This window comes from Archocentrus centrarchus, chromosome 22 (genome assembly GCF_007364275.1).
Source record: "Archocentrus centrarchus isolate MPI-CPG fArcCen1 chromosome 22, fArcCen1, whole genome shotgun sequence".
In the NCBI taxonomy this organism is placed as follows: domain Eukaryota; kingdom Metazoa; phylum Chordata; class Actinopteri; order Cichliformes; family Cichlidae; genus Archocentrus; species Archocentrus centrarchus.
The window spans coordinates 9903366-9924130 of NC_044367.1; the positions used below are offsets into that span (position 1 = coordinate 9903366).

The 20765-nt window shown below is 42.8% G+C and overlaps 1 protein-coding gene across 1 annotated transcript in view; it reads left to right on the forward strand.

The window, feature by feature from the left end:
* The window catches only part of LOC115772241 (signal-induced proliferation-associated 1-like protein 1), a 36736-nt gene that overhangs the window by 3397 nt on the left and 12574 nt on the right, over positions 1-20765 (forward strand). The window contains exons 2-7 of the mRNA XM_030718312.1: positions 12231-13924; positions 14060-14190; positions 15291-15479; positions 15649-15823; positions 17621-17724; positions 18015-18172. Coding sequence (XP_030574172.1) covers positions 12433-13924; positions 14060-14190; positions 15291-15479; positions 15649-15823; positions 17621-17724; positions 18015-18172 — 2249 coding nt within the window. The 5' untranslated portion in view covers positions 12231-12432. The remainder of the gene's footprint in view (positions 1-12230; positions 13925-14059; positions 14191-15290; positions 15480-15648; positions 15824-17620; positions 17725-18014; positions 18173-20765) is intronic.

Below are 20765 nucleotides of genomic sequence, written 5' to 3' on the forward strand. Positions count from 1 at the left end.
AATGCGCGAGGGCTTGGTCACAGCTGATCTCAGAACAGATCTAGATGCGTAGACAGGTCTGTTCAGCTTATCCTCATTCTTGTTCGTGTTTACAACTGTATTATTATGTTCAGGAGCTGCGTTTTTTTTACCATGTGATGTGCAGTAAAACTGGAATGCTGGCACAACGAAACACCGCGTGAGGTTTACCCCTGAATGCTATTTAACAACACCACTCGAGGAACACATTCTGTAGTTCATGTTGTGCTTTGTTTCCTGCACTGAAATTCCCCCAAATCCCTCTTCATATGGTTCCAAAATTCCACATCCTTTGCTTTTGGAACCAGGGAATCTCTTTCCACCCTGTGAGTTCCTGCTTTGCTCTTAGCTGAGAGGGAAGAATGAGACCACTGTGGACGAAAGGCTCAGTCTGCAAGATTCAGATGACTTTTTAAACAAATAATCTCAGGTGGACTGAGTGAAGTGTGCAGGAGAATGTCCTACTCACTTGTCTTGTATTAGTTCTGTTTTATTACCCCACTCAATACTATAATGAACACATACTGTTAGTCTCTCTCTATATATGTTGTAAATAATTAGTCACTCTCTGATAAAACAGGCCATCGTCTTTTTCCATGTTGCTCCAGGTGCAAAGGGCAGATAGTGCCGGTTAATAACAAACATGGCTGCTTTCCCAGCCTTTCCTCTCTTGTTGCCTGTTTCCTGTGTATTTCATTGATGTATTCCTGGATACCCGGCCGGGCTAGCTTTGCAACACAAGGAACACGGATGAAACTGAATGTTATGTATGTGCTTGTTTGGTAGACATTCTTGAACTTGAATATGTCACCTTAAACCGGCCAATTCTTTCAGTCCCTTAATGGCTTTAGTGCTTAGTTCAGCAGTTATCATTATCAGTACTGTGAGAAGGTAAGGTGAAGTTGTTGCCTTGCTTGTGTTTACATGGTACATACACTTGCCTGGAATACTGATTAGAAAGAAGTCAGAAGTGACTGTTTGCTGTTAGACAGAGAACATCTACACCTGAGCAGAGTTTAACTTGTCCTAAATGTTCAACTTTTGCCTCCCTTTCAACAGATCCTGCAAGGATAAATGTGTTAAAATTCCCAGCTGGAGCTACAAAAACACAGTGGAAGATGCAAATGAACCAAGACCCAAACAGAAAAATTACTGGGACAAGTACCTGATACTGTATATTTCCAAAAGTATTGGAATCTGCACCATCGGCTGCTGTTTGAACTTAAATGTGGTTTGCGTAAAGCTGGCTCAAGAATAGGTTAAAACTCCAGCTGCAGGGGCTGGCTGGAGTGTGGCATTAATGTGGTGCAGTACAAGCCAGCAGTAGCAGCATGCTGTGCAGGTTTGCACTGTGATTTTTTTTTTTTTTGTGTTTTTTTTTTGGAAGAGTGTGATTTAGCAGAGCACCACTCTTATGCAACACTAGCTGACTTATCATAGTCCAAATGAATGTATGAATTGATTAACTTTGTGGCCTGACTGTAATTGGACTGGAAGTGCACTGGGCTGTGCGCTGGACACGTGCCCAAATCAATGACTGGAAACGGTTTACATATATAACTTTGCTACGGTTCTGCTGCTGTTGTTGAATTTTGAGTCCTCATCAAGCCTCCCAGCTGCACAACTGTGCATTGAGAAATGACATGATATTCCTGACCTCCAGATTACTGAAGCGAGTCTGCCCTCTAAAGCTGTAGGGGACAACGCAGTCAGCGAGGCTTCTCCAGAGACATCCCAGAGAATCCCCTGAGGTTTCCTGTGAGAGTAACAACAAGGTTTTCCTTTGTTGACTTCTCTGTGCTGTACTGAAGCTTTGCCCGTGTCCCTTGCACTGACTACATCGCATTGTGCTACCTTGTTAAAATGCTTACCTGGCAAGAACTAATCCTTATTTTTGGACTTAAAGGGGCTAATTATAAAATTGTGTACATCTTGCGCACTAGTGGTGGCCTCAGAGGAGACACTCGGCCAGTGTAAGAGGCTATTAATCAAGCCTTAACCTTGACTCTTGCATTCCAGGATGACTGGCTGTATTTTCCTTTTCACAGCTGCTCTTTCAGCTAAAGATCCCATTGTATCTGTTATATTTTTGTCTGTGGAAGAATCCATACTGCTGAAATACATCCCATCATCCGTTTGTGTAATGTAATGAGTCTCGGTGCATTTCCTTAATGCTGCAGAGGTATGCTTAGGGGCCAAACAGCTGTTGATCGATTTGAAAGATCAGTTTGATTGAGGGAAATTAACTGAAAAGGATGTACAGAGCAACTTAAGGTAGATTAGATTACGTTCCCTGTGGACCTTTTAAATAGGCTGTGGTCAGTCCTGCTGCTGCTGTGGAGGTCATGTTTCTCAAGTTTGTTCAGCAAGGTCCCCGCCTCTCTCAACCAGCTTAATCAAACAATCAGAAAAGCTCCTCTTCTATTAACATCACTCTGCCACAACATGCCCAGGCAACCCTACATAACCTACATAATTCTATAAATGCACGTTCAGCCCCTCTGAGTATGTGCTGTGATGTCATGTTCTTTGCGTGCAGTCTTTGTTTTGTTTTTTTGTTGCAGTTAATGTGTCTGTGTTCTAGCAACAGATACACGGTTGCTGTTGCATTAATCACACTATGATTGTTTTTCTGGGTTTGTGATAAATAAATGTGCTTCACTGTGATATGGGCGATCTTATCGGGATTCCTTCTTTGCATCCCTCTGTGATTCGGCTTGTTTGCTACTTGTGCAATCAGGCAGAGGATGTGAGAGGACAGGGCAGTGGATGACTTCCAAACATTGCAGACATCTGTCATATCGACACCTCAGCTGTAAAAATGTGTCAGGTTGCTGTTAGCTGACCTTGCTGCTAATACAGTTATATGCAAAGATGTAAGTGCTTTTTTTCTGAACCCTGTCTGCATTCCAGACCACTCTTCTTGCTGATGAATACAGTTTCGCTTTTTGTGTCATATACAGGAGTAAATATAGAAACTTGTACACTCTCGGTGTGGTATTTGCATGTCCTCCCCGGGTCCCTGTGGGTTTTCCGCAGGTGGACTGTGGTTTTCTCCCACAGTCCGTATGGCCATAAACATGGATGTGAGCGGTTGTATGTCTGTCTGTTAGTCTGGTGACGGTCTGGCAAACTTTCTATGGTTTACACGGCTTCTCTCCCATTGTCAGCTGGGATAGGCTCCAGATGCCGTGGCCCTAGCTGGATAAACGGTTAAGAAAGTGAATGGATGGACTTGCAAGGAAGTATTACAGAGTCCAAGCACATTGATGCAATTTGGACTGGAAGCTCACAGACACAAAACAATAGGGAAGCCAAGGATTATGCAGGCCTACTAGAGGCATATTGTAGGTTATGCTTCTCCTTTTACCTCATATGACAGAGCAGTGTGATCCAACTGATTGGCCAGCACCCCGAGAGCCCAACTTCTAACTCGTAAGGCTAAAATTTTTAACATTGATTAGTTTGTTTCCAATAGGAACAATGTGGCCACACAACTGGTTTTCTAATAATGACTGTGTGTGCCATGCCTGCTTTTTGTTTCGAAGCCTGTTGATTTTCAGGAATATTATTGATTGTTCTCTATGTTATTTTCATTGCTGGTAGCCATAGGTTACAAGAGTAAATGGCTCTATTGGTCTTTGGACAGCTAGGCCTGGAACTCAGCATTGTGAACGATACTCACTAGTGGGCGCACACAGTCACAGCAGGGTTTCCTGGCATGCAGTGTGTGTGAGACCACTAGATGCTCCCAGCCTGGGGCATCCAGTGATGTGCAATCAAAACACCACAATCTACTTAACATGTTGATTGACATCTCATGACCCGCTGTATTTACCCCTATCCAAACTTTCATACAGCTCCGCTGCTGGGCTGCAAATGATGATGAAGAGACATTGATCCGGTGGAACAGTCAAAATTAATCTGTGCATGCTAGTGTGAGAAGCACTAAGGGCTTACTCTAATTTGCTTTGCTCACAAGTGCCTGTGATCCAAGAATGAAGTAATAGCAGGCTTGGAAGTATTTGTCGGGCCCCCTGGCTGAGTCCCATCCCCCGTCTTTTAGCACGTGGAGGGGGTGAATTATAGACCGCCAGCCCACAGACTCTCCACTCAGCCCTCCTCCTTGCATCAACACTGTTAATTATACTGCAGCTTCGCTCTCCCATCCTTCTATTTTAATCCTCAATTGATGAAAACTGCTTCATCCCAGCACATATACTTGAGCACGTAGAGTGGAGTGTGCCAGACCCATGCTGAGCTGGGAGTATTTGTTTGGTAACAAATAAGTTTACTGCTTTTCAGATATTAAGAGGGGGAATTTACCTTTTTGTAGGGTGAATAAAGTACACAGAGTGGCTCTGTAAACACCTCCCAGTCTTCGCAGCCATGTTTAACAAGGCATGCTGCTGGGAAATGCTCTCATTGCATTGTTGGCCTGGTCTAGTAAAATCTTGTCAAACACTAACAACGGTGGCATTTTTTAGTACATTGCAGAAAGTGGAGGGTTTTTTTTTATGACAGAAGTAAAACTGTGGTTAAATTCAAATGCAATAAAGCAACAATGGGAATTACCATGCATTGTCCTTTGGTAATTGCCTGTAAAAGCAAAAGCTGAAAGATGAGTTAGTCTAGAAATCTGAAGCTTTCTCTCTCAGCACACAGCAGAAAAACTTTCCCATATAAATCACATATATTGTTCACCTGCAGGAAATGATGCAGGAGTTAGCTGTTTTAGAAATGGGCCTGTTTTGGCATTGGTTGTAAATAGATTTCCTGTATGGAGCAGGATCTACAAATATTTTCTCAAGCTGTTTTGTGAAGCTTCTAAATCAAAGTTGGATTGACATTCAGCAAGCTGATTTTTTTCTGATGTGTCGATGCTGTGGACTCAGTATTCAGTTATATATAGATAGATGACAGATGTATACACGTATCTATGTCTCACTGATATAGATATAGCTATAAATGAAAGTTTGTGTTCAATAATATGTAAATATGTTTTTTTTTTAAATCAGTGTCATGTAATTCAAGATATAGATATAATCAACAAGTTTTTGTTAGCTAATTTATCTTTTTAGCCTACAGTTCTCTATTTTACACATATGAAATCAACTGAAAGATACAAAGAGGTTATGAAGAACCAATTAAATGTCATAATTTAATACAGTTTTACCTGTTCAGCTGATATCCATCCTCTTATGGCCTTGCTGCCAGATCAACTTTTCTGTCAGAAGCGTGTTTCCTGTACAGGACTGCGTGAGAGTCTTGAACCACCCTTCATTCCTTTATATTTTGCTAGGAAAATGTGAAATCCATGACTGATAGTGTTCTGTTGTGTGTTTGTTCCATCCAGGTATGGTAGTCTGTTTGGAATCATTGTTCCATTGCATGACGGATCAAAATCTCATAATATTATGAGTTCATAATTCCATCAGTTTTGATCAGACACCACTGGCTGAAATGTAGCCCCAGACCAAACTGAAAACAATTTGAAAATAAAAACATTGTATTTATTACTCTATAAGACCCATTTTGTCATACCTCAGCCTTTTCTCCTTGTTTCTCTTCAAGAATGGCTGCTTGACAGCCACTCTTCCTCTGAGACCATTTCTGATGAGGCTTTTGTGTCACGGTGTGCTGTCCACCCAGGCCCCACAGTGTGGGGCCCACATGTCCCCCATGGTACATTACCACCACCGACTGGAATGGAGTGTGAACCGGAAACTTGTGCAAACCGGAAAACTGGTGGCTCCAAAGGGCAAAACTGCTATGAGCCCGGCATGGATACCCTTCATGGGCCCTTTATGGGTTTTCTGTGGGCAAACCCACTGTGGGCTTACCCATAGAAAACCCATATATGGGCCCCACATATATGTTTGCTGGGTAACCAGTAACAACAATGGCAATGATAGTGATTGTGCTTAATGAGTACCACCAGGTGAGAGTTTGGTGATAGTTTACATGGTGATCTTTGGTCTTTATTGTCAGCCATTGGCAACATGCCACCAATTGTACCAAGGTTTCCTACAGTTATCTTTATGACACTATATCTGCATAGGGCCAGTGCTGCACACACAGAACCTATTTGTGTTTATGAGCCAAGGTTTTCCCAAACTGTTCACTCTTCAGACGGAGAAGCTGAGACAGTGAATAGATGTGAATTGTACCCAGAAATGCAGACTCCTAAGATGTCCAGTAGTGCCAAGGGAGTAAACTTGTTAACCTTTGATTCTATGTCAAAAAGAAGAAGAAATTGCTCACAGAAATAGATGCACGAACTTGTTCACTACTTTGCTTCATTAGTTTAGTGGACCATGATTTTCAGTGTTTTTACAGGACTGCAGGGATGCCCAGCCTTGAAAGCTCATAGTTAGATAAAACAAATTCAACATACATCTGCTTAAAAGACCACAAGCAACACCGGGAAATGAGCAGCAGGCTAGTCAGAGCATCAATGTAGATTTCATGCTCATTGCAACATCCTCACAGTGCTAGGCAACAAGAATAAAATCCAGCTTCCACCTGAGAATCATGTCTGCAGTGTACACTTTGAGAAGAAATGGGAGCAGAGTTCCAGTGATGACAAGAGTTTTTTCTTTTTAATTTTTTAAAATTTGATTTATATATGGCCACCATGTTTATTTGCATGCACATTTACATGTTATTGTTTATCTTTCTTAAGAGGTATTTTGGAAAATTGAAGTGTGCATAGGATGATCCTTTTATTCTGGGCAGTCTTGAGGAGTCTCTGTACAGAAATCATAACGAGACCATAATTTGCATGTCAAACATGAAATTTCAAAGAAAAGATATTTTGGGTCTGAGACAGGTTTTCCAGAAATAACATCTCAGAAGGCTGGTGTGTGACACAAAAGTGCTGTTTATGATTAAACAAGTGGTTTAGCTTCAGAAATGGGTACCCATCAGTCCTCACTTCCCTGGGATTGTTCTCATAAACCAAATCTGTGTTGTTGTGTAGGTGTTGTTTCTGTATTTTCTGGGTTTTGCCATGTGTGTGTGTGTGTGTGTGTGTGTGCGTTTGCTAGGGCCTTTGCCTCTGCATGTACCTGTCTGTGTGCATCAGTAGTTCCCTGTCTCTAATGGAGTCCTAGGGTTGTAGGCAGGGAGGGAGGGCAAGAAGAGGGAAAGTGCAGCCTAGAGCAGACTTCCACTTTTAAACCCCAGCTCCGAACGGCTGCAGTTCAGCAGCCAGGCAGACACCTCATTAGAATTTTTTACATTCCTCTTTGGGCAGCAGCACACTTCTTTCTAACCCACAATGTTTAAAAACTGATGAGATTATATCCAAACTGTCTCAGTCAACCTCCAATATGAGGCTCTAAACCAACTCAGGCTATGTCTTTTATAGATTAATGTACTTATGGACCATAAAAGTGGTGAAATGACTGTACATAATGTTATAGCACTGTATAATTTAAATCAATCAAATATAAACCTGTTTAAGACTTTTTTTGTTTTGACAGATTATCATCAGCTGTTAAAAAGAAGTGGTAGTAATTCTACTTTAGTCTGCATAAGTAGACCACCTAAGCTCTTAGCAGTGCAATTAGCTTTTTTTTGGAAGTAAGTGGCGCTTTAGGAGTTGGACTAAGGCTTTCATTGTCGGAATTTGTGGCCCACCCAGATAATTGGATATAGGAATGGGTTTACTGTTGCTAACTATAAACTATGTCAAGTGTTTCAAGTGTCTGTTTATTCTCCTGTCTCTCCCACATGAAACCCCGGTAAAGTGCTTTCTTGTATAAGACGTGAGGAAGGATAGAGGACACCCTGCTGGAGATAATGGCAGCGAATGTATTCTGGCACTCCTCCAGAACTGTCGTCTTGTGTACGGCTGTGAGTGAAATTCACTTTGCCAGCGGTTAACTCTGCTCATTACTCACTGAACTGTGTTGCAGTGATAGCGAGGGGCCCAGAGTTAGGGCAGTGCAGCATTAGCACAGCAGCACACTACAGGACAATGGATGTGATGAATCTCGATACACTGCCACTGGATTCTGAAGTCCTCCAACTACACGTGGTCATTTGCATTGCATTGCGTGGTCACATGAAGAGTTCATCGGCCCAGTTCTCGCTGCGCCACTCCGCTTCACCCAGAGCTGGTGTATCCTAGATTAAAGCTTTCAGTGTAAGATAAGTGCAAGAAAATAAGGCAAGCTTTTATAATGGTGTTTTATAACACTTTGGCAGACATTGTTGCACTTCTGAGTATTTGCCTAAACATGCCTGACCCCCCCCCCCCAAACACATGCACACACACACACACGCGCACACACACACACACACAAACACAAACAGATGTTCATCACTTCCTCCGCTGACATTGGTAGAATTCCAGAATCTCGGCTCGCAGTTGGATGATGCTAGTGTCGTTTGTCTGCCAGCATGCCTGTCTGTTTTCCCCTGAAGGTGTCAGGTTCTCAGGTTTGCTCAATCAGATGGACGGGCAGGTTTGTGCCTGGTTCTCAGCCAGATCTGTGAACAGGAGGAGACAGCAGGGAAGGAAAAAAAAAAAAAAAGTGAGAGAGTCAATTGGAGAGAAGGAAGTGGCAAAGTTGCTCTGTTACTTCCTGTGCATCTGGAAGTTCAGTTCTCGGCAGCCACGTTTGGGCTACACCTTAGTGACCTCAGTTTACCCCTCACTCCTCAACTCTCCCTACAGAACAAGAAATGATGCTGTGTAGGAGTCTGTGGCTTTACTGTTATTGCATCAGTCTCTTTCTGACTGGTGCATGACATTGTGGCCAGTTGTGGAAGAGTTTTTGCTTCTCTCTGCAGTCTGACTCTTATGTGTTTTTTTTATTTTATTTTTTTTTCTCCTTTTGTAATTTATACATCTTTCCCAGACATGGTAGTTTTCCCATTTTACTCCCCCAAACCTCAGTTATCTGCTAGTTAATATGTGTTGCAGCTGTAAGTCAGTGGATTACAGGACAGCTAATCGAGCCTGTTATTATTCTTATACAGACACACTCAACACAGTTTTCTCCTTTTAGTTGTAGGCCTTTTTGCCATTATTCTTTTGCTTTTCTTCTCATTTTCTTTTAATAAACCCGTTTCCCTTTTTTCCCAATTCCTGGTTTGATGTTTGCGCCATTTCTATCTCTCCAGTTCCGCTTTGCATTTAATTCATCTGGTTTTCCTGGCAGGCCGCATATATGCAGCCATAGTGAGGTTCCCGTGCCAGGCAATTTTCAAAGACTTCACTGTGCTGGAACGAGGCCCCGGTTTTGACCAAGCCAGGACAGAGGGACCTTTGTGTCTGTTGCCCAACATCCCTGTCAACCCTTAGAGCGGGGAAAGATTAGGACACAGAGAGGGCTGATGGACTAAATGGTAGGGTGCCTGTTTGAGAGCCAATGGTGTCAGGCAAACAGCCCCTTAGCCTCATTCAAGCACGCAGTAATTACAAGCTTGTAGGGCAATCCTTCGGCTCTTTTGTCTCGGCTTTAGATACACTTGCCCAGTGTACTGGGAAACTTCATTCCCCCTCTGTTGGGAGACCCAGGGGGAAGACTCTTTCAACTGCAGCGTGCTGTCCTTTCGCTCAACATCAGCAAGCTCAGCAAATGGGACTCCCCTTCAGGAAACGCTATTTTTTTTTTTTTTTTTTAATTATGTTGTGTAAGCTGAGCTGTGTCTTAATGATGATGACTCAGGAAATGCTCACATTCTCAGTTCATGTTTGTGATTCATTGCATGATTCATCATTCCTGCTGACTGACTGCTGTCTGTCTTCCACCTTTGATTTCATGGGCGTCTGCTTTGTCACAAGACCCTGGAAGGCCTACTGTATCAGTTGGATTAAACACACGCAGGCTGAGGCTTCCCAGGGGCTCGTTAATGTGTCTCATCTCTTAAAGCAGAGCAACAAATTGTAGCTCTTGAGAGGTATGTCATAAAATCACCAGTTCTTTACTGCTGCTTTGCTCATCTGTAGGTAGGGTCTTAAGGACTAGCTCAGAGGTCAGAGCCCCAATTACAGGAAGTTAACCTAATTTAGTCAACATGCAGAAGCTGTCTGGACATGTAGCACTGACATGTGGAAAAATCTTTCTTAACTAGATAAAGACTGATAGGATGGGTTTGAACAAGACAGCATTATGTTGTGAATCTTTGGGTTTTATCTTTGTTTCTCACAAATTTTTCCCTGCTCTCAGACAAGACTCTCAGTCTCAGTGCCATAGTTATTCGTTTAATCTGACAAGACCACGAAGTCAGCCGTCTGTCTGTATGTCTGTCAGCAAGGAGATTAGAGGCCTGTTTTCTGGGACAAGTGCGTGCGCACATGTGTAGTGTGTTGGTTCAATTCATCTCTCTGTCCCCGTGGACACTCGGCAGCATGAGGGAACGAGGCCCAACGCTCTGGGACTGGACGCGCAGTTTAACTTGCTTTCTTATAAACGTCAGAGAAAGAGGGTGTTAGTAGGACATGAATGAGGGTTTTTTTTTTTTAATTAATTAATGAGTTTTTATTAATCTGCTCCAGACACTTAATCTACTGCCATGCCCCAAAGAATTGACATCCATTCTTGTGAGCAGGAAATCCTCCTTGTGTGACATATTGAAGATCATATTGCAGATACTGCCTTTCATCCTACTTGATGTTTCTCGTGGAGAAGATTTCAAAAGATACATGAAGGTCGAATGACGTGGTGCTAGGCCATTTTGCTAGTATCCTCTTACCATTAAAATGTTATACTAAGTTTGATTTGAAAATGCTTGTTTCATTTCGTATTTTGTTTTTGCAAAAAATAGTTTTTGTGTAAGGATGTTAGACTCCACATGCTACATTTTGCAAGCAGGATTTATGACTTTAATTGTTACTGCATGATTTAATGCTGCATGTTCTTTGCACAGTATTGGGCCTGCAGAATCCCACTCTGCTGCATAATATGCACAGGCTTAAAGATTTGTTGTCAGAAAGCACTCTTCTGTGTACTGAAGTTAGGCTGACTCTGGCTGCTTTGCCTAAGGCTTTCTGAAAACTGAATCATCTGCAGAGCCTTGAGATTTTATGCTTACACTCTTTGCATGACTTATAAATTGATGTTGATATATCAAACATATGAAGAAAGCATCTAGGGAATGTTTGACCCATCTCTGTTGACTGTGCCATTGTGGCAGTATCGCATGATACTGTGCACTGCTTTCGGATAATTGTAGTTTGTTAATCTTGATGGAAAAACTTCAATTTCCCTAATTCTGTCTTTCTAAACAGAGGTAAGTGCCTTCTTTCTACTAAGGACCGCATGATTCTGAGCTAGCACAGAGCTGCTCCTGATGTTTTGATGCAGTGTGAAGGTGGCTGTGCTATAGGCCCGTCACAGTGCTCTCATTGCTGGTGGCTAATGTGATCACAGTCACAGCCAGGCAGGGCCAAGTGAGAGTAAAGCCTTAATCTCCCTCAGTGTCTCACTGCCAAATTGGCCTGATTTGTCAGGCAGAGGATCATCACCCACTTTTCAGATGACTTTCAAAGGGCCACTTTGCTTTTTGATGTGCAACTTGGCATATTTGATCCTGACAAGTGCGACTTAGCAGCACAAATCATTAATGTTTGGCTATTTAAAGGGGCATTCGAGGAGATATCAGAGATGTGCAAGCCAAATGTCAATAACCAAAGAGGGGGTGAGTTAGAAGTCTGCCAGATGAAGATATTTAGATTGTTCTCTCACTCGTGTTCCATTTAAATAAATAATCTTACTAAGGAAAACACTTAGACTTTCAAGGGGAAAAAAAAACATGCACTCATTGTTAACCTCTTTTATAATTTGGCTGACTTTCCCCTCAATGTTTCCCCTCAATGCTTATATGCTGAAATTCATTTGAAAAGTAGGCCTCCTTGTCTGAAATTGAATATATCATGAGCTTGATGGTGAACATGTCCTCGTATGTCGTATGTTTTGGGTTTTTTGGGGGAAAGGTTAGATGGCAGGATGCCCTGTTGTGTGAGGGTAAATGTTCAAGTTTTCAGAACCACACTAATATTAAATGTACTGCAGAAGTGGTGTTAATAAGTAGTAAATATAAGGAATGCTACAGCTAGCACTCGGTACCCAGCTTGTTTTCTTTTAGTTCCAGTCTTATTTATGAAAGGAAAACTCTTTGTGACTCATCATAAATACTAATTTATGGTTCTTTAGAATATTACTGTATGCAGTTACTGATTTCTCTTTTCTTTCCAGGGATGCGTGTATGGAGTGAGAAAAATGCCAAGTGGCAGTCTCGACACATGTAAGGACACATAAAGCACGCTTGAGCGCTGATGAGGTGAGCTGGCCTCTTAATCCAGACAATCAAATTGCTCATGAAGTCAGAGAGCAGTGTCCCATCCCAGAGGCTGCCATGCCCACCTGCTAAGTGCCTTTAGCCTTTGGCACTGGTGTCATGACCAGCCTGAAGCGCCAACCCATGGAGCGTACCGTTGGGGGTTCGGTCCCCGCCAGTGATGAGTTCTACACCCGCCACCTGCGTATGCCCAATGGGGTTCCTGTTTCAAGCCGCACAGACAATGTCCATGCCACTGTGAGCACAGGAGTGCCTAAAATGGGTGTACGGGCTCGTGTGGCCGACTGGCCCCCAAGGAAAGATGTTACAGTACCTCTGTGGCACTCATCTACAGAGCCTGAGAACTCTGGTGTGCACTCAGCTGGAAAAAGTCACATTAAGTTAGGCTCTATAATGAGCCCTCAGGACACAACAATGCTGCGTAACATCCACAACACTTTGAAGAATCGAGCCCAGACCCAGGCTAACAATTACAGCCCTGACACCCGTTACCTCGCCCCGGGAGACTACAGAGGTCCTGCACATAGAAACCCACGACAGAGACGCATCCGCCAGCGCAGCAATAGTGACATGACTGTTGGTGAGATGGAAGGCAGTGGAGACAGCGGAGAGGACTGGGGTCCAGCATCAGGAGCCAAAATGTCCCCTCTTCACCGTGAATATGGCAGCACCTCCTCAATAGATCAACATGGAGTAGCTGGAGAGAGCTTCTTTGAAATGCTTAAGGGCTATCAAGGGGACAAAGTTGATCAGCGTAGCCCTGCTCCAGAGAAACTGGAGGACATGCTGAATGTTGCCTCTAAGCAAGCGATCATTGATCTTCAGGAGGATGTCCCAGATGGTCATCTTTCTAAGGTGAAGGACAGAGATAAGCCTCCAAAGAGACGCACAAAGTCTGAAACAGGAGGAGAGTCTATATTCCGTAAACTTAGGAATGTGCGAGGCGAGTCCGACTCCCCCAGAGCGGGGTCTGATGTGGAGGACAGTCGAGCAGAAGACATGGGCCCTCCTCTCAAGCCCTGGGTATGTCAGAAAGGCTTTGCTCACTACGATGTTCAGAGCATGCTTTTTGACCTCAATGAAATTATTCAGCTGCGACAGACTGCAGGCAAGAGGAAAAACACAACCACGGGGGCATCTGCTGCCGCCGTGGCCTCGGCTACCTCTACTCTGTCATCAACCCACAGCCTGCCTTATAGCTCCCCCAGTGGCAGCCAGGAAGATCTAAATTCCAGGGACAGTCCTAGCCTGGATGCTGGAGATGAACAAAGCAACGAAATGTTGCTAAGTTGCCCTTGCTTCCGCAATGAGATTGGTGCTGATGGCATTGCGAGACGCAGATTGGGGGCTAATGGGCCAGGGTATCATGGGCTTGTGGGTGGCGTAGCAGGCAACAGCGGCTCAGGGAACCTGAGTGGGGAAAGTAACTTGTATGAAACATCTGTGAGCACCCACTTTACCAATGCTGGAGTAGCAGTTCTCGAGGGACCAAAGGAAGGCCCAAGCACACTCAGTGAAAAGGGCAAACAATACATTGTGGAGCACGTGGACCTGGGGGCCTACTACTATCGGAAGTTCTTCTACCTTAGGGGTGAGAGGCATTTACCTGCTTTCATTGTAGCACTTACAACATAGGACTGAGTTTATATTGTTTAAAGCAGCAGTGGTTAAATATACCCAAAGAAATGGTTTTCTTTTGTTAATTGTACTGTTTCTCCTGCCTCAGATCACTCGAACTACTTTGGGATGGATGAGGCACTGGGTCCAGTAGCAGTGAGCATGCGCAGAGAGAAGCTGGAGGAGGACAAGGAGCATGGCCAGCAATATAACTACCGCATCATCTTCAGAACCAGCGAGGTCAGCTATAGTGTCTATCCTGCTTACATCCTCAGCATAATGTTGCATCATTCCTGTCTGAGGTGGAGAAATCTGCCAAATTCACAAATTTGGGAACAAATTACTTGCTTGTCTGTGAGGGAATCTTCTGTTAAACATGTAGCAAACACGGACTTTAGTCAGTTTATCTATGCCAGCTCTAAACATATAGAAGGTGTGTATATTGCATTTACTCTACACGTGTTGTATTAGGAAGCTCAAGGTAAAATAAATATCAGTCCTTTTTTTTTTCTATTATGCAACCAACCCCTGGGCATTCCAGCTGTCTTCCAATATCAGCAATGTGTGAAGAAACTTCAGGAAGTGTGCTCATCCTCTAGCCTCCAAGGCCTGTCAGCAACCTGAAACCACTTTGTGGAGAGCTTTACTTCTTTGTTCCAGTAAAAAAACAAACTGTCATATTTAGTTGTTGTGTTAGCTCCCTGTCTTCTGTGTTTGGCTTAGGATATTGGATTTTGAATTTTGGGTTATGGGATTATATGGACATGCATTCCTAGACAGTGGGTAAAGACATCCGCCTGGGGCTGTTTGTTGTGGATTGAAGCAGGACAGGTGCATGTGATTAAACCCCCACACTTTAGGCTGAATTACCTAAGCACCTAACCTACCTTCCAGACATTGGGAACACAGGTCTATTGTAAACAGAAGCCCAGCAGCAGCCTCAAGCTTGCAGGAGAGAGAAAGTCTCCATCCGTTCCAGCTGCTTATGATAGCCGAGTGATTGAGTTCAGTCCCAGAGCCCAGCACAATGCGCACTTTGTGTACAAAGAATGCTTAGACAGGCCCTCCCACCTCTTCTTCCTCAGTTCCACTTTGTGATTGTCTTGTTGTTTCACATAACTTCTTTATGGGTGAATAAGAGGCAGCTATGACTTTAAGAACCACGGCAGCCTGTATTTCCTTCCATGTGTCAGGGCAGGCATGTTTTGGTATCAGTGTGTTTCATCTCCAAGAGAAAGTTCAAAGCAGATAAAAAAAAAATAAAATTCCTGAGGTGCATTCCTTCGGTTCTCACGCTCCTCACAATAATCTCTTCTTCTTTATCACCTCTGTATTTCCAGCTGATAACTCTCCGAGGTTCTATACTGGAAGATGCAGTGCCGTCCACCTCTAAGCATGGCACTAGTCGGGGGCTGCCCATTAAAGACGTACTGGAGTATCTTCTGCCTGAGCTCGATCTGTCGTGCCTCAGACTTGCCCTCAACACACCCAAAGTCACTGAGCAGCTAATGAAACTGGATGAACAAGGGGTAGGTGGCTAATGCACAGTTTTCCAAATAATTAAAACTTTAAAGAGTTGGCGACATTTGTTTATAAGAACTGAATGGGGGAAATAATTTTTTTCTTCAAGCTCTTCAGTCCTGAAGTAGATTAAAGAAATAACTTGACTTTCATGTCTGTGTCTTTGCTGGTCCCCAGCTGAGTTTTCAGGTAAAGGTGGGAGTGATGTACTGCCGAGCAGGGCAGAGCACAGAGGAGGAAATGTACAACAATGAGACAGCCGGTCCCGCATTGGAAGAGTTCCTCCAACTGCTGGGGGAGAAGGTTCGCCTCAAAGGCTTCACCAAGTACAGAGCCCAGCTGGACACCAAAAGTAACAATTTCCCCAGCGTACTTAAAGATATATATAACACTCTTCAGTTTTAGTAGTGAAAGTAAGGGCTTGATGTTAATGGCGATTTGGATTTCCCCTTCTTCACATTACACTTTATAGTGTAACTTTGGCCTTTTATCTTGCTTTCCATGTCGCCTCAGTGGCCTCTCCACTTTTGTCTCACTTTCTCTTTCTTCTAACCAACATTCTGGCATAACTAAACTAAACAGATTTCTTAAGGAAATGAATGAGACACTGGATCCTTTGGCCTAGATTTATTGTTGTTTACAACAGTGCAGAACCCTTCCTTTTTTTTAAAAAATAGTGTTGGGATAAAGAAGTGAGGTAAGGAGTTTCCGACTGAAAGGCGTGGGCAGAGTTATTTTTAGCTGACCTTATCACACATGAATTTGTAAAAGTTTCCCTTTCAGACCGCAAAATTTGGGGACGACTGTATTTAAATTAATCATACAGTTGGGATTTGGTTGATATGATCGTGTTAGTTGCTCCTAGGAGAGTTAATTTATGTGGAATTCCAGTGGGAGATGTTATCAGAATGAATGTGTAATTGCCATGGGTGGATTGCCCAAAGCTGTGAGTGCTTTGCCAAAGCTTGGCTTCTGTCCTGTACCTCTTCACTTAGTCCTCAGCCCAGACTTTTAGAGCTGAGCCCAACTTACCTCTGGTCCTCTATAGTGTTATTTTAAGTAGTGAAATAACAGTAGCTCAGCAAAAACTACAGAGAGCTTTATAGCCTCTGTTTGCAGGTCTTTAACCAGCAACGTATGCACGCAGCGCTCTGAAACTTCACAAATCAACCTTCTCTTTAGTATCAGATCAATTAAATAACATATTATATGTCAAAATTGAACTATTTTTGTGATTCAGACAGATCCAAAGTGTGTTGTAATGATGATATTCAGGTTTTACGCAGTGTAATTTGAAAAATTCGTATTTTGTCTGTTGCCCACAGGTTGCTATAAGTCAGTGCTATAAGACTTTAATAAACACCTGCAGCCTCACGTCTCAATGTAAAAAAGAAGAAAAAAAAAAGAAATGTTCAAATTTAATTATGGGCAAATAATATTTTTTCAACTTCTACATATCTGACAAGTTGGTTTTTACACACCAATATGAGGTTTATATGATTGACTAGTTTGTAATAGAGCAGTAAATCTTGGCCTCTGCCCGAGCTGTCAGATTTATCCAGAGAGCAGCCGGCACAACCTCCAAGACCCTGGTTAGCTGGACTTCACTCATACATCAGGATATATCAGCTATAGCAGATCAGCTGCCTCTCCTTTATCTGAATAACTGGATAGAAATGCCTTCAAAACCTAAATTTTCACTAATGGGGAAATTACACTTTGGGGAAATTACTTCCTCATCAGATTTGCTGTTTGCCACCTGATAATTAGTGCTGCTTTTATAGATTGCACTGGATATGAATGAAATGATGATTGATAAACTCTCCACTCCCATCAGCTCTTTTTTTTTTTGCGATTGTGGTCTCAACCTATTTTTCCTCGCTTAGTAAATCTAGTCCTTTGTTGGGCAATGTCAAACAAAAATGTAATGGGCTTTTCCTTACAGGATGTATGAGTAAAACTATTAATTGTTCTCTTTATGAACATTAGCTTTGGCAGGCTGACATTGATCCACTGTTCACTATTGTGTAGCTGTTGGGGCTACAGCGCAATTGCATCCTGTCTTGCACAAAAAACCCACTGAAATCAGAGATGAATGGCAGTAATTGTACAATGAGTCTGAACACTTGCATTCCTATTTTTCCTGCAGCGGATTCCACGGGCACGCACTCCCTATACACTTCATACAAGGACTATGAGATCATGTTCCATGTGTCTACTCTGCTGCCTTATACACCCAACAACAAACAGCAGGTAAAGATGGGGAGTACATCTTTGTGGCATATCTTCAGTTGCATTTCTGGAAATGGAAGGCTCCTTTCTTTGGAAACAGTTGCACCACAGAGAAACCAACAGAAGAAGAAGAGTGTATCATTTAGACAAATGCTTGTTATGACTTATCGTTCAGCAATCAGCTTTCGTTTTACAGAATGTTTTTGAATGTCAATAAATGGAATGTACCAAATCCTTGGTATGATTTTTGCTTTCACATTCATTTGTCATACCTCTCTGAATATACTTTGTTGTTTTTTTTTAATGACTAGTTGCTGAGAAAGCGGCACATTGGGAACGACATAGTGACCATAGTGTTCCAGGAGCCTGGAGCTCACCCTTTCACCCCCAAGGCTATTCGCTCTCACTTTCAACATGTCTTCATCATCGTGCGAGTACACAACCCCTGCTCTGACAGCACATGCTACAGGTGGGTCTTTGTGCTTGACCAGCAGAGATGAAACAGGAGGGAAAAAAAAAAAAATCTAAACCTGATGAGCGGCCTATTAAGCACATATTTATAGTATCAAGTTTCTTTGAAGGCTTTGAAGATCCCTAAATCTAACCAGAAAGTGAAAATGAAAAGAATTCACGAATGAGAATAAAGTGAAAGCAAGTTTATAAACAGCTGCGGTCTCTTGGCTGACAAGCTTGTGACTTCTAGTTCTTTAAAAGGGGGCTATTATATCTCAGCAAGCTATTATGTATTATATCTCAGCAAGCTATTATGTATTATATCTCAGCAGGCTGTATTGTTTTGAGGGAGATGATAATAAAAAGAGGGATAAAGCTAGCTAACATCAGTAAAGTATATGACAAACTGAATTAAGGATGCTAAAATTAAATGTGGATTCAGAACGAGAATAAAAGTGTATTCCCCCCCCCCCCCCCCCCCCCCCCCCTTCCCTAAATCTGAATTAGAATAGGAGTTAAACCAGTTTTATTCCAGATATGATGATTTCAGTGAAGAGCGTACTCATTTTTGGTAATAGGTGTAAGCACACACACTCTTATCTCATTTTAATGTGGATTCTAGCACAGTGTGTTGGTTCACATACTTTCTAGCAAACAGATCCGAGGAAGTTGGGCTTACTGGACCCCTGTCCAGTAGGATTTCATCTTCTACTGGATTACTTCAAGGCTCTGTACTTTGACTGTTTTGAATTTTTGTATATACTAATAGGTCTTCTCAAAGGGCATCACTTTGGACCTTCAGAGTCCTTTACAAGGTTTAGCCTCCTCAAAGTAGTGTTAGTAGATACTGACTGTCCCATCTACTATTGTTTGTTTTTTAATATATTTTAACCTTTTTTCCCCTCCATGATTCATGGAGACAGCGTAGGATATTTGGATCTTGTACTGTCTTTAGTGTGACGTATGTGTGCTGTGTCAGACTAGTGTCTCTAAAGTAAATTGCCCCACAGGTACATTAAAGTATTACTTTACTTTATGCTGTGGAATGAAGATGCATCAACATTATACAACCGTGTGCACCCAAAAGAGATGCATTACAAGTTTAAGTGGGGCAAACTGACAAACCTCAATGGTGACATTAAATAAAAATGTGGTTTTGGCTTCGTATTTCTGTGCAGGACTAGATCCTTTTATGGGACTCTTAAAAGCTCCACACCACTTCAGAGCTTGTAGCTGTGTTTTCATGCAGGTAGCACAGTAGCATTAAGGCAAAAGCACTGACTGGAAGGCATAGGTCAAGCATAAAAGCCTGTTGCCTGACTGCTGTCCCGTCTTCGTGAGCTGTGTTTGAATTGCACATCTGTATGCGTGCAAATTAGTTTGATTATTGTCAGATAGAAGAAATTACTTCTGCAGTAGCTGTCAGATTGATGGGGGTTCTCCCTTGGAGTCATGTGGCGTTGACGCTTATGCATTTCTACCCCACTGCACATGCACTTTCTCTGCTCTGAACACACAGATATTATACACATGTATTTGCTCCCACTCACTCTCCTACTCCCATTTCTCCTTTTACCTCTTTCTCTTGCTCACTTGCACACAGTGCACACACTTTTCCCCCCCTTGCACACTAATTCACTCAGGCTCACTCTTCACACACTCATATAAATACAAGCCTCAACCCTTCCACCATCCTCCCTCCCTCCTCTCCTTGCCTGCCACTTTGCCTTTGGGCAGCATGAGTTGGAGTGGTCTGAAGGAGTTAGCGCCATGCACATGAAGTGCTCTCTTCACTGGGACATGCATGTGAGTGGGGAGGACTGTCCAGAGCAGTGTTTCTCAGAGCTCACAGAGCCAACCTGAGGAGCAGACAGGTCAAGCTAACCTTCTGTCTTTGAGGCTCACGCCGGCATCACAATTTGGGCTAATTTATTTCGAGCCCTTTTTTCGTCTCTGTGCCGAATTTCTTTTTTTTCTGACTAGCTACTCCATCTCATCTCGACTTGTGGGCGCTTTCAATCATTTTGCTTTTTGCCTAAAGGGTTCATCTCTTGGTTTAAACTCTGAGAAAAGGGAGAGAGAGAAAATTCTGGTTCTCTTTGTTTAACTTATGGAATAAATGGAGAGGCACAAGCCACTGAAACCTTGAAGACAATCCTGCCCACCCAGTCATTCACACACTCAGTCTTCGGATTCAACTCCTATTCTGTGGACTGAGGCACCACGTGTTAAGACTTCACTCCTGACTGTTTGTCACAAGTCTTTTCCTGGATGCCCTCCCCTAACAGTTTGGAGAAAAAAAAAAAGATTCTGAGTCTGGACACGAGAACTCAGTTAGACGGTACTGCGTGGCGTATACTGGGTGTCATATTATATCCTCAGAGGAGAATTGAGTTAGCATCGGGTCAGTTTCTCTGTTTATCGCCTTGATGCAATATTCAGTGTTTTGATGCAATCATCTGAAGAGTGTGGTTACATTTTGGTGGATGCAGGAGGTAAGTTACATGTTTGTGTTGAGTTTAGCCATGTTGTGGTGTAGTGGTCAAAACCATACAAGAGTACCTGATGCAGGGATTTGCAGGCTCTATGCATTTCAGCTGATCAGTACC